At 42.3% G+C, this 15233-nt stretch overlaps 1 protein-coding gene across 1 annotated transcript in view; it reads right to left on the bottom strand.

Moving 5' to 3' along the window:
- LOC121321019 (phospholipid-transporting ATPase VA-like) overlaps positions 1-12805 on the bottom strand; it is a 58113-nt gene extending 45308 nt beyond the window's left edge. Inside the window, exon 1 of the mRNA XM_041259916.1 lies at positions 12123-12805. Within this exon, the coding sequence (XP_041115850.1) occupies positions 12123-12550 (428 nt within the window). The 5' untranslated portion in view covers positions 12551-12805. The remainder of the gene's footprint in view (positions 1-12122) is intronic.
- Between the last annotated feature and the right edge of the window lie 2428 nt (positions 12806-15233).

The raw sequence follows: 15233 nt of genomic DNA, 5'->3' as shown, positions 1-15233 counted from the left end.
CTTGAGAAACATAACCGTGTGTTTGTGTGTAACTCCAGCACAGAGAGATGCCTTTGACTGTGACCTAACCCGTGTGTACTGTAATGAGTCCAAACCTTCCTGTAGGGATAGAATAGCGGTCTGGGCTAGTGCAGAAAACAGTAGTTTCAGTATAATCTACTGCAAGAGGCTGTATAGAATCACCATAACTATTAAACCAAGCACATAAGACAACACTATTCTCATTGACATGATCTGCTTTTTCATATTCAATGCAATCTATGGAATATTAATTTGCTTTTTGACACAAACGAGCACTCAGGTAAATTATAAAAGTTTAGTCATGCAGTTTACTCTGTAGTCGGTGTAAAACAATGCAGCCCCTTTGTACTTCACATGCCCTTCAGTGTTTGCAGAGCTGTTGCTATGTGCAGTAGCCCTCTCTCTCTCAATGAAAGTTTTCCACATTGAAAGGGGGATGACATGTTGTAATTGTGTATGAACACGCCACTGAAGTTCACAACACAATGTGTACAATGGGCGCAACTGAGAAACACGTTTGTCTGCTGTACCTTTCAGATGACAAGCGAGATAAAAGAGCACAACTCAAGCAGACAAGCAGGCAGGCTGGCACTCTCTCCTGAGACAGGGCAATAGTCTCACACAATATGAAGATTCTTTCAGGAGAATTAATCTGTAATCTGAGTCCCATTGTGTCTACTGGGTAGAATTACGAACCTCAGCCAACAGTCACATGCATTAACCTGTACCATCCCAAGAACAGAGTCACAATCTGTATCTCTCATCAGGAACCCAACTTCATTGACTTCACATGCATTAACCTGTGCCATCCCAAGAACAGAGTCACAATCTGTATCTCTCATCAGGAAAGAACCACAACAGCAAGTGAAATTATTGTTTTTACTGTACAGTAAATCAAAATGCAAATTTGATTACTGGTAATGCAATCCAAATATAAAAATGTTTGCTCGCTACAGAAATATTACTCTGTGCAACAGCGAGACAGCAGTTAGGATTTAAAACGCAGTCTCTACAGGGTCTCTGAGGAACGAGACAGCAGAGTTAGGATTTAAAACGCAGTCTCTACAGGGTCTCTGTGGAGCGAGACTGAGAAGATTACTGCCACTGTATAAAGTATGGGCTCTATGGGACTGTGAAAACATTTTTTTACAGGACAGCTCCCAGCTTGGCCTCAGCCTCCTCCAGTACGTTTACAAGTACAGTAAACCTCTTCCAGCTTAAATATGGAAGACATATTGGTTCAGGGTTCAATGTCAAGGTCTCCAGCACAATTAGTCTGTAAAGGTTTTTTAAATGCCCTGCAAATATGAAGGCAGCACCTCGATCAGTCTACATGAAGCTTTTGACAGTGCGGTGGTGACAGCTTTGGAAAGATACTGCCACAAAAGAAACAAACATTACAGCAGCCTGGTCATTATCATTATCAGGAAATACGAAGTCCCATGAGCTCAGTTTAGCTGCCATTTTAAGGTTACAGGTCAAAGTGAACAATACCTTTCTATTTGCCTGTTAAGAAGTCCATAACCCAGATATCTGAAGTCACCATCTTAACCTGTTTAAACATATACACTGAATACTTCATGTGGAGCACTGATCGCATAGTGGTGATGTGCAACTAAACTGACAGTTACTGGTCAAATAAATCCCAAAGAAAGACCGAAACTCCACATTCCACAGCAAGCTCTTAGACAGCACCCTGTCTGGGCAGGACCTGCGTGAGCACGAACTGTCATTATCAACACGTTAATGAGCAAGTTCACAAGAGCAGCAGCAAACTCCAAGGAAACAGAACCCTCCAGCACTGAACACAAGCACAGCAAGGATAGATTTCAGCTGGCACATTAGAAGACTGAAAATGCAAGGGAATTGCACATCCTGTATGTGGATCAGTACTGCTCATGCATTTGCTCCATGTATTTTTTTAATGATTTTGCCTGACAGGTTAACAGAGATTATGCCTTATGTTTGTCAGCTGTGGCAGGCAGCATACATTCATTCCTTGGAAGCTTTGTTAAACTTTATACAGATAATTCAAATTTTCATTTCAACACAGGATGCAATTTGTACATCTCTCCAGACATGAACAAGAATGCAGACAAATATAACAATACAGGAGTCAATAAACAATAGGTTACCATACAACACACAGGCAACCAATCAACACATCTTCATCTCAGACGCAACCTGACTGGCACACTGCACAAACAAAGTGGATGCACACTTCATCATGGATATGAATGCATTGGACTGGTCAACAAGCACATGCTTTCATTTTGTTGGCAACAAATTGGAGTTTAATTCAGGTTAGCTTTTCTAATCAACGACTGCAGAAAAGGTGCATCACAAGTAACAGCTTACTCAAAAGAGCACAAAGCATTTGGACATGTAGCCGATCCCTGTGATATGCCCGAGAAGTGTGGGGCAGTAGCCCCAGTTACACAGGAATGTTACCACTCTGCTGGTCTGCAACATAAAAGCTGCTGTCGATTCACCAAGGTGCAGTTCACAGTTACCTGTGCAACGTCTACAGCAATGCTCCCCACCCAGATTCACTGCCTCTCTGCACTCTCATTAAGTTTGGTCTAAAACTTTTCATATGCTCACAGCACTTGAACAGTAGGTTAGAAAGGAAAGCAACCTTTCATTTTCAAACTGCTTAGCAAGCAACTTAAAGGGAGCATTTTATGCTCATCTAAAAACATAGGTTTGCCTTTTTATTACCAAGGGCCTGCATTTAGGTGCTTTTCAACTTGAACAAAACAGTCCCATTGAAACTATGACTTGTGGTGGCAAGAGGAAGGCAAGTTTATAGGAACTATAGCCGCAGGTGGCTCTTTGGACATTTCATTTGTTTGTCCCCTTGGTGGTGAAGAAAAGAAGCCTCTGTCGCACAGAGGACATGTATCCAGGTAAGGTTTTGATTTAGAAAATCTATTGAAAAGATCAAACTAATAACAGAGGAGATGCTTCAGAAGCGCGCTTCTTTCAAGGAACAGGGAAAAGGAAAGGGCGTTCCGTTTGTATCTGCACTCCTCCAAATATGATCCCATTTAATAGTAAACAGATGAAAGCATCCGCTTCGGGATAAACAACAAACGAATAAAGTGCTTTCCAGTTACTGTTAATGCAGCAGACATTTACTGTGCCACAACACCAACTCCCTCGGACACTCAATAGAACACTCTTGTTAAAATAAACAAAGTATTTACATTTTTTACTAGTTCTCAGAAACATTTTGAAATCCAAGAACAACCATGGAAACCAAAGTGAAAATAATTCAACATAAAAAAAAGACTTTCGATTTCCAGTCTTGCCCATTACATTTCTTCACATTATCAATATTACACTAGACGTCTTGTGTCCAGAACAAGTGCAGTATGATCAACATGTTGCCAACACCAATAGGGAACACACGAACAGCAACATTCCTCCAATCCAGGGGAGCAACCTCCAAGAAAAGATACTAAAACCAAAACTCACCTAGGACAACTGGAAGCTGCTAGAGACTGGCAAATGCTGGCAGATGTTGGACAATGGCTTATTTTCCCACCTGAGATTGCTACCACTAACCTTCAACCTGATATTGTCTTGTGGTCTGGATCAGCACGCCTTGTTCACCTGGTAGAGTTAACAGTGCCATGGGAAGACGTTGTGGATAAGGCATACGAAAGTAAGAAACTTCAGTACGCTCATTTAGCTGCTGAAGTGGAACAGTGAGGATGGAGAGTCCGAGTTTACCCAGTGGAGGTGGGCTGTCGGAGGTTTGTGGCACACTCCACAACCCAGTTTCTCAGAGACGTCGGATTCAGTGGTCAAGAGTTGCGAATCATAGTGAAGAACTTATCTGAAGCTGCTGAAGTGGAACAGTGAGGATGGGAGACCTCAGTCAGTAGAAAGGTTAATGTCATGTAAAGGAAGTGGGTAAGCTGGGCTTAGCTGAGTGGAGGACGGAAGGGGTGATGCTGGGACGACTCTTAAGGTGTGGTGGGCTAGTCGACAAAACACCAAGGATGGAAGGTGCCCACTTGAAGACCCCAGAGAAGGAAACGCAGATGGATCGCATTGTTTACAGTAAAAGCTAGGTCTCAGTTGGTGCTTATCTTGGCGAGAGCAGAGTCCAATATCAGCACAGAGTTTTAGCACTTACTCTCCTGTAATGGAAATCAAACCGTAACAAAACCAATTAAAAACAGATCCTTTATTCACCCCCCACTGTTTTCAACCTTTAGACGTTAGTCCAAGTGTTAAAAACTTTTTAAAATTATTTTTATACTTAATCATTGCCAAAAATCCACAAGTCAGATAGGAAGGGGAGTGTGCAGCGCAAAGCCAATTGATTTGAGTCAGTATTTCTTCCCTTCTTTTCGATGCTGCGCACGCACACACACGCACACGCACACGCACATACTGCAGTATTCTATTAACATGACGGACGGCTTCTTGAATTAAACAGAATCTCACATTCTAAATTGCAGCCTTGCATGCAGTTAGATGTTACCCCAAGGCAGCAGGCATTGTGTTCTCCGTTTAAAACTCCAGTCCAGAATCCAGTGGTACACATGGTATGAATGTGAACTGAAACACAGCTGAGCAGTGCAGTAGTTAGAGTTTGTTTGTAGTTATTACTGTCAGACTGGGTCCCTCGCACACTTCTGTACTAAAAAATAAAGAGCAGAGGTGCAATAAGCAGCTGCACACGGGCTCCAGCACATTGCCTGTAAATCCATACTGACCATCATCAAGCCTGCCTTGTACAGCCACCCTTTCAGCGCATGAGGAAACAGAGCAGTCACGTGACCATCCCATCCATTCTGCTGACTGAGGGATCATGGGCCAAGATGCCCCAAATCATTGAAATGCAATCCTATGGTTTAAAAGTTGAAGTACTTCTATTTTATTTGACTTTATGACATAAGTCAAGTTAGCATATAGTAACTGTGCTCAAAGTTATTACAGGACAGGTTTTCTGAAGGACTCTACACCGTTTAGGATATTTCTTTCAGTTTAACCTTTTTTACAACTTTAAAATATCCGCTCCCCGGTTTCAACGCATTGCAAGGAAGCCAATAGAAATCAGGGGCCAATATCAAGAGGTATATGTTCCAGTTTCAATAGAGGCACAACAGAAGCAGTTTGTTTTGCAGGCTGTGCTTTTGTGTAGCGCTGTCAGCAGGGTAACTTGCAGTTCACATTACAGTACAGGTCGTCAAAAGCACCATCTTATTATAGACAGACTTACAAGAGAAATAATGAAGTCTGACGCGCCATAAGCTTTTGCCATTTATACATATGAAGAGCTGAAGTTACTCAGCTGCAAAGCTTTGACGAAAAGAAAGAGAGAAAGACAGCTGTCTGAACAGGGCAGTAGAGCCGTCCGAGCAGGGCAGTAGAGACGTCCGAGCAGGGCAGTAGAGACGTCCGAGCAGGGCAGTAGAGACGTCCGAGTAGAGCCGGCAGTAGAGCCGGCAGTAGAGCCGTCCGAGCAGGGCAGTAGAGCCGTCTGAGCAGGGCAGTAGAGCCGGCAGTAGAGCCGTCCGAGCAGGGCAGTAGAGCCGTCCGAGCAGGGCAGTAGAGCCGTCCGAGCAGGGCAGTAGAGCCGGCAGTCCGAGCAGGGCAGTAGAGCAGTCCGAGCAGGGCAGTAGAGCCGTCCGAGCAGGGCAGTAGAGCCGTCCGAGCAGGGCAGTAGAGCCGTCCGAGCAGGGCAGTAGAGTCGGCAGTAGAGCCGTCCGAGCAGGGCAGTAGAGCCGTCCGAGCAGGGCAGTAGTAAAACAATAGAAATGGTTAATAGAATCTCTAGTGAGAATGATGACACCAGAGGAAATGCAAAAGTGTCCTGCAGACCCTACATGATCCATAGAGTTGCTATTTCCTGTGAGTGACAGAAGAAATACGAGGCTCTTTTTGACACAATGTCATGACATTCATCTGAATTCCAACAGGATTTCTACTCCTAGGTGACCATGATTTAATATACATGGCATGCTCTCAGCTTGCACTGTATTCTACATACCCCACAGATATGATTCAGAGATTTTTATTCCCCACATAGGATACTAGATCAGGTTTGCTTGTCTCTTCACTTTCTACGCCATGTCCCAGAACACGACGATGCACTTCCAGAGCGTCACAATGAACACTACAGCACTGCCTTTCATCAAGCCCTGCTTCTGCAGTCAGAGCTGAACAGTTACAGTTTCCAGGTGCACTCAACGATGCTGTCTGTGCGCCTGGCGAAATCTGCAAGAAATAACTGCTTTCTGTAAAGAGAATCCGATCAACACTCTGACTACAAACATACTGTGCTGAATGGAAGGAGCCCTGCTTTAACTTGTTCAACAGAAAAACACTTTCTTTCTGATGCGATGGAGAGCACAGACTTGCAAGAACACACGCACACACACACACACTGCAGTAAATACATGCACAACCACAAACACCACAAGTAAAAGGTTAATAGAACCATTTTGAAATCCTCCCATTTTTATGGGGAATGTGTCAACGTAGCAAAAGAAGTAGAAAGAGCTTTGTATCTCGGCTCTCGTGCTGATGGAATGTAAGAAATGCACTTGCCACAAGTGCAATGCAGAATACATCACATGTGAAAAGAACCCTCTGAATGTCGGTACAACACTTCTGTAGCACGTATATGATTTGATAGCACACTACCTGAATGAATGTACATGCGAATGACTGCCTGTGACTGGGGTGGCTGTAATGGTGACGTCAGGCCAGAATGCAGGAACAAAAACAAAATGTAGTACTGCAGGTGCAAAGGTGCCGTTTATTTTTAAATCACAAAAATAAATACAAATATTCAAACAAAAACACTTGCTCACCGAGAAAAATACTTTAAAACAAAACAAATCTCGAACACACAGGTCAGGCTGGGCAGATCGCTTTCACTGATCCTATGTTTATTTGTTTTTGTTTTTCTTTTCCTTTCCTTTTTCTCCTCGCTCGCTCTCTCTCGTTCACTCCTCTGCACACATACCCCGACTGCAAAGAGCTGCAGGCTTTTATGCAGGTGACCATCTCCTGATTAGCAATAAGTTAAACAATTAATTAACGGGAGATGGCCACCTTCTGCACACGGTTTTTAATGTGGATGGGGCTTCCCATCCACGCTGTAAAACAATAACAAAACAACAAGTCTACGCCATCATACTAAAAACACATAAATTATAATAAAATATCACACACTATACACAGGAGGGGCGCCCCGTGCTAAAATAAATAAACAATACATTCTAAAATACTAATTCAAAACCAATACATTTTACAGCACGGCTTTGCCCTGCCCCCTTTTAATGTGCAGGACTCCTCGCCCCCTTTCCCTGTCACACTGCCATACCACCTCCCCAGACGTTAAACATTACCCATCAAGATATGGGCATTTCCACACTAATGGGGCATGCATGTGCAACACAGAGATTGAAAAATAAAGTTCATGATGTGATGCTCTAGAGTCTCAATGTCATAAAATTCTTAAAGGGAAGATCACTTTTCATGTTGCAAAAATGCTGCAGGCACTTGAAGTTCACACTCCATGCACAGGAACGCTGCAAATAAGGATGGACACAAGGCATGAAAAGAACCCCAAAAATTACAACTGTGTTAAAATGTCATGCATGACTTGTTCTGTCATTTTATTATGAAAAACAGTCAAATGTGGGAGTCCAAGGTATTCGTCATGATGCTTTAATCAAAAGTTTTGTTGCTTGCACACAATAATCAGACACCTGTATCCAAGGCGACTTTGTGAGGGTGTGCCGACTGGCTGATGTTAAACAGGGAGGACGCACAACCAAAAATTCAGTTAAAAGAAACAAATACTTCTGAACAAAAGTAAGCTTGTTCTTTCAACAAAATAACTAATTTACACTGATCCTGGATCAAAACAAAGAAAACCACTGGCCAATAACACAATCCTTCTATATCTGCGCTACCACAGAGGTCAGGTAAAACCTCCAGCCCACCCAGAGCCCCTCAAACTGACCTCTTTGAGACTTTATCTCAGACAGGTTCCTCCCCCAGCAAAACCATTACTGGGCAAATACCCATAATAATTACCCATTAACCCAGATTATTAATATTATTATTATTATTATAATCATTTATCTACTCAATAAGAATGCTTTACTTCACATTAATTTCAATATAAAACTCAATCTTCTCCTTATTAAATTTACCATTATTAAAATAATAGGGTTAAAGAAGATTAACCGTCCCCTCTATAGGGTAAGTGTGGCCCTGAAAGAACAGCACAGCATGAGCCTCACGTGTGCGCTCCCCTTCCCACACAGACAACAGCCTGCCTTCGACAGCAAGCAGACGTGCATCACCTGCACCCCTTAAATCCAATGGGAAGCACCATGTCTATCACTAATTAACAATCTTAAAACTCACACCTCCTGTATGTAGAAGCATTTTCATTAGCAAAGAATACTTAGATACGAGTTCACTTTACCAGAAGAGTGCACCCTGCTACCCAAAATGATACATCGCACTCAAAAAAACAGACAAATACAGATTTCATTCTTATGCCATTCCCCGATTCCTGACAAGCAAATACACACACATTGAATTAACATTCATTTATGGGTAGTTTTATCTGTCCATTTACAAAAAGAAGTTGATCAGTTTTTAGTCTGCAGTTTCATTTTTAACGCTAATGTGGACGGAGAACCACTTTCTGGCTGAGTGATGGAAAAACAGCGTCTCTTACCCAAAGGAAGGCTTAGTTACTTAGAATAAATTGAAAAGAGAGAATTAGACACTATATAGATGGCTTTTTCAGTTAAACAGCCAAGTGCATGCAGATCCCAGGACAGAAAACGTGGAACTAAAGAAATAAATACAAGTCCACAACAATAACAGAACATGAGATTCAGAAATGCAAAATGAATACTGTATTAATGACTTTGAAAAATTACACTAATCATGCAAACAAGGTTAATTACAGATCAGATCAGCTATACTCCCACTGTCAGAGGGAATTCCAGCATGCACAATACTGCAGATCAGATCAGCTATACTCCCACTGTCAGAGGTAATTCCAGCATGCACAATACTGCAGATCAGATCAGCTATACTCCCACTGTCAGAGGGAATTCCAGCATGCACAATACTGCAGATCAGATCAGCTATACTCCCACTGTCAGAGGTAATTCCAGCATGCACAATACTGCAGTCAGACACAGCCGTGGTGACAGTGATAAATACAGTACCCTACTTAATCTGAAAACAAGACTCACCTTACTTCATTATCAAATCATGTAATGGATCATTTTTCAAAGCATTTACATTACTAATAAACCAAACTAACCTGAGCTGGACCGTGACAGAGATGGAAATGTAGCTCTGGACTAGCACTTGAAGCAGGGCCATTACAGCATGCCTCCTTCACATTTACAAATGCACTTGGGTGGAATCCAGCTTCCTCAATTACAACAAGAACAACTCCCATGAACTAATCAGCTGTGTGCGTATCAGAACTTAAACCCAGCGGTGAAATTCTGCCGGTACTCAGTACCGGGACTTATTTTTATGCTGGTACTGGGTACTGGGATTTAATCTGCTTTTCATCCAACTCAGATACATTCCACCCACTCACACAGTCCACTAGAGCACCGTTCCTCAATTACGCTTTCATTCAGCTGCTTGCATTCTGTTTCCTCATACTGCTTCTGTTACTGTTAGCTGCTATTGGCCACCATTAACGTCAGTATAATCACTGCATGCTGATTGGCTGATCTTTCATTCTGATCAGATTTCATTTTGTCACGAGTCTCCTCCCATTTCGCTTTGTGTCAGTGCTCATTCATTGATCAATCAGAGAAGACTTTAGCAATGCAACATGAAAACAGCGGTATGGAGTAATCATCACTAATATGAAGGAATAATTCTTTTCTTTAGTGTGCTGGAGACACTATCTGAAATACTCAAAACAAATTGCTGCATATGAATTTGAAGGCAAAGGTCCACAGTTGATAAATATTAGAAATAATGATCAGAACGTGTTTTGCCTTGCACCAATTTACCACACTGCCAGAATCTGCATGAGTTTCTAAAATGGCAAGTGATGTGTGGGACAGTAGGGATTAACAATAACAAAAAAAACAGGATCAAAGTGAGCTTCAGATCTGGTGCTCGAGTCAGAATCGGGATACAGATGCAGGTGTGCTTCACGCTTTCAAACACGGGCCCATCTTGCAAGGTACACGTTAAACATCGTGAGCAACGTTTTGTTTTGTTGTGATCCTCGTATTTTCTGTTATGGGGACTGTAAAATGAAAACCAAAACAGTGAGGTTCTTTTTCTTTGTACAATGCCCCTTTTCTAAAACATTTTGCAGAGTTTATTTACGTTAAATGTGAGTCTTCACTTGCGTGCACATCTAAACAAAGGCAGAAGTAAATCACAGTAATGACATCACTTTGTGAAAATGTGTCTTTTCCCACTTTGTTTCTTGCACAGAAACCACAATACCAGGGATAAAGTAAAACAAAGTCAACTTTTATACAGTTTCTGCCTGAAAGATCTTTTTCTGGATTAGATCATGGTAATTAATCTACAGACACAACAGAGACGCACACAACACAAATGAAAGAAACAGGGATACGTTCTAATCCAAGGCTATCGTTGTAGCACGGCCAGGTCCTGTTGCAGGCGAGTACCCCGGGTCTGGAAAGTATGGGGATGATCGCTGAGAACACTATGAAGATTAAAGAGGCAAGTACATCACTAGTAGCAGTAAACCCTGTTACAGAACACATTTGAGGGGTGTTTCAGCCCCTAGTGTGCACGGTCTGACTTGCACCTTTTTGTATCACTTTTTTTCATAACAAAGTTGTTTTTCTTATACCATTCTTTATAACATCATCCCTCTTTTAGGATACCTTGAAACAAAACTCCCTCTCTACAGCAGTTACCACATTGTGTAATATTTCTTAATGCTTGTTATTTAAGGTTTAACTGAAGTGTTATATTAGAGTACATGACTGAGTGATACATGCAGAGGGAGTGCATACGAGTACCCTCACTTGTTTGCTGAGAATTTCACCCCTGCTAAAAAACACACCAAATACGAAATGAAATGAAAACCTTTTAATAAATGTTACTGAGTATATGAGAACCAATTCAGTCCAGAGCAAGGTCTGCATGACCGACTTGTTTACCTCTGGAGCGTAGAAAGGTTAAAGTAAAGAATTGGTTACTGTGAATAACTGGTAATCGCAGACGAGCCCAAAGATTCTGCTCAAAGGTGGTGTTTTGTTTCAGCATTCAACAGTTATACTATTGTGGACAGTCCCCAGAACTCACATGGAAAGGTTGCTATACCCCGTAAGAAATACCAACAGAACATGTTTGGTACTCCTCCCATCTGCTAGAGGCAGTGTTGCAGGGGGCAGATTAATGGTTAGACACAGGTGTACCAGATGTACTTCGTGGTCAGACATGATTCGGAGAGCTATACTGAGGCCACAGGTGTGATTTCAAGTTGGGTTTTAAAAAGTCCCCAGGAGGTGACGCCTGAAACTGAACAGGAAGAATACGTTACTTTAGACAGCCATGATATTGCATACCTTTACCAAGCTCTCTACCCTCTGTAGAGCACGCACTGGTTTATACTGCATCATTTGGGAATGCATAGAGATACATCACATCCGATTAGAACACTTTGCTTTGAAAGAACCCCTTCATTGAAATAACTGCGCTCGGAACGATTGCCCACCACTGTAATTGCCAGTTGATCAATATTCAAAAAACAAAACCAATGTTAACTATCCATGCTTGCATAGTGCAAAGAAGCATCACGTGACTCTTTAGAGAAAATTAGAAAACGAACATTGAAGACTCGCATGACTCTTCTTTAGAGTAAATTAGAAAACGAACATTTCATTTCTGAAACGCACTGGAAAGTCATTCATTCTTTCAGACTACTGATTCCAAGGACTTCAAAGTGAACTGTTTTATCCCAATATTTAAGAACAATAACTTAAGCGCTCTAAAAAAAACTGTTTGCAACAGGTAACAAATATTAGCAAAATAACAACGCCGCGTCTACCACATAGGCAGCAAAAACCACAGACAGTACATACCTGCAGTAAACGAGACAATCCATGTGATTAATTTCTTTATCCGATCGGTGTCTTCTGTAATCCTCCCAAAGATCCTTGAGAGCGGTAACAGACAGAATAAAAACCACGGGAGCTAGCGCCAGCTCCGGCTGAAATGCATTGACAATGGGCACAAAGTTGAGCAAAGCGATAAAAACGAAATAGACGTTGGCGAATCTGTGGAACTGCTCGAACAGGTTCTTGGGTAGAAAAGACAGCACGGTGTATTTGGTGGTTTTAATGTGATTGAGTGCATAGTGTCTGTTGGGGTTCTCGTCTCCCTTGGCACCGCTGTACAGCAGATTCGAGTGCACCGTCCTGCTTTTACTCTCTCTTTTGTTTTGCTTTTTCTTCCGTTTCTTAAGTTTGGAACTTTTCACCCCTCCGCTCTCTCCGAACTCTGGCTCCATGCTTCACAGCAAAACTTCAGAAAAAGTGAATTCGTTCCCCTTTCCGCTTACAAAACAACACATACAGTAAGTAATCATGCTGTTGAGGTGTGTTTACAACGAAGAGGGGTAAGGATTTCTCCAGCAACCTTTACTTTCTCACTCGCCATTCTTATTTATCCTCGATTAACGGTGTAATTGGAGCTTGGAAAGTTGTTTCTTCACTTATCTATCCCTTGAGCCGCGTATCCCCTCGTCACCCCTGACGAAACCCGACTCCCAGTCATGCTCCGCCTATCCTTCTCAAAGAAATGTTTTTCGTGTACAGTTGACAAGTCCACTTATAATAATTGGGCTTGTTTTTAAAGAGTCGCCTTACTGTTTTGAGTGTGACGGATTAAGTGATTGACTGCATTTTTAGAATCATCCTATCCCCACCAGTTCATCTAAGAAAAACGAACTACTGTACTAGATAAAAAGGAAACAGTAAGAATGTGTATAAACCCCACTCCCCTCCCTCTGAAATGGATTGGGCTTCTTTTGGCCGGCAGCGCCGCTTTTTTTTTTTCTCGTGAGATTTGGCGTCACTGCCAGGAACACAGTGTCGTTTGCGTCACGCTCATGTTGGGCTTTTTTTTTTCATTACGATTCAGAAAAAAGACATTAACCACCCTCAACAATTTGTCTAACGTAAAATACATATCCGCCATAACCAAATATAATTGTATAAACTACCCCGTCTTTGAGATGTCATTATTATAGTAACTGCAGACACACACATAGAAGGACATCACTGTCACAGAATCAGCTTCATTGAGTAATACTAGGAGTTCTGCTTGCTGGTAGAACTCTAGACTTCATCCACTCACCAGAGGGAGTATAATGGTTCAGAGTGTGTGTAGGTTGTCACTAATCCAGATGACTATATTTAGTTTTCATCACTTAATTTAAAAACCATAGCTGCCAGGTGCCTGCTGTGCCTGGATGACGCTGGCTTGCTGTGAGTGCCAGTCATATACAACTAGGGTGATTTCCCTCTCCAGGGAACAGTCAATTACATCCTTACCACAAACTGCAAGAAACAACGTAGAGCCAAGCCTTTCTCTTTTATATACGCATAATGTAGTCAGATATTGGCAAGCAGCAAGACTAGAGTCTGAGGCAGTGATGTTAGGACCCTCAGTCCTATACAGAGGCGTGAAACACATTTAAAATGCACAGTGCTCATCTATTCAAGTACTACACCTAGGTGCCCAAGGGAGCGTGTCGATTTACAAGACTCACGATCAAGAGTAAAGGGTAAGCAGACAGACACTACTTGCTTTAAAGGCAAGGCACCAATGTCATTGACTGACAGCACGCTTCATAACCCTAGACTGACATGGTCACACACTCAACAGCTATTTGGTACTTCAGAATCTCCCAATAATGCTGGAGCTGGAGTGGATCCTGAAGTAGACTGGGGATGAGTTCATTACCCTGCCCTTACCTCTGCATCACAGAATGGTCTTCATCACTTCAATACATTTTCATCTAGGAATCCTGTGATTCCTACTTCCTGCTTTATGGCATTCAAATAAAATAAAATAAAAAAAAAAAAAAAAAAAAAAAAACTGGTATGGCTTTTTTTTTGTAATACCCAGTTTCCCAAAAAAATGAGAAATAACCTGTGTTTTTATAAGACACACAACACGGGGTGGAATAAGCCTGACATAATATGATGAGGAGAATAATGAAACAAGAGAAATAAGAAACAAGAGAAGTATGAAACAAGAGAAATATGACGGCAGGACCGGCTGCATTATTTCAGAACATTAATTAATGTTTTAGTGCTGTACACCAGTACCAGAGGAGATAGGTACAGAGAGGAAGTGAGCAGCACAGTGACTTGTGAAAGCAGGGCTCCAGTGGAGACAGGTACAGAGAGCAAGTGAAGTTCAGCACAGTGACTTGTGAAAGGTACAGAGAGCAAGTGAAGTTCAGCACAGTGACTTGTGAAAGCAGGGCTCCAGAGGAGACAGGTACAGAGAGCAAGTAAAGTTCAGCACAGTGACTTGTGAAAGCAAGGCTCCAGAGGAGACAGGTACAGAGAGCAAGTGAAGTTCAGCACGGTGACTTGTGAAAGCAGAGCTCCAGAAGAGACAGGTACAGAGAGCAGGTGAAGTTCAGCACAGTGACTTGTGAAAGCAGGGCTCCAGAGGAGACAGGTACAGAGAGCAAGTGAAGTTCAGCACAGTGACTTGTGAAAGCAGGGCTCCAGAAGAGACAGGTACAGAGAGCAAGTGAAGTTCAGCACAGTGACTTGTGAAAGCAGGGCTCCAGAGGAGACAGGTACAGAGAGCAAGTGAAGTTCAGCACAGGGACTTGTGAAAGCAGGGCTCCAGAGGAGACAGGTACAGAGAGCAAGTGAGCAGCACAGTGACTTGTGAAAGCAGGGCTCCAGAGGAGATAGGTACAGAGAGCAAGTTCAGCACAGCCTCTTTCCTTCCAACTTAATATCTAAAAAAATATCTTCAAAAGATCTAACCTGGTCAACATGGAGAATATAAAGAGAATACCCTGGGGTGTATCCAAATAGGAAGCTCGAATATACCCCAGGGCATTACAATCGCCCCATCCAATGTTAGTATAGAATCAGTAGAAGGTGGTTCTCACAAGCTAGAAGGATTTCTAATGTTCTGGTATAGAATCAGTAGAAGGTGGC

The sequence above is a fragment of the Polyodon spathula genome, chromosome 9, assembly GCF_017654505.1.
Source record: "Polyodon spathula isolate WHYD16114869_AA chromosome 9, ASM1765450v1, whole genome shotgun sequence".
Taxonomy (NCBI): domain Eukaryota; kingdom Metazoa; phylum Chordata; class Actinopteri; order Acipenseriformes; family Polyodontidae; genus Polyodon; species Polyodon spathula.
The sequence above is the reverse complement of the archived record's forward strand: the minus strand, read 5'-3'. Positions and strand labels throughout refer to the sequence as shown.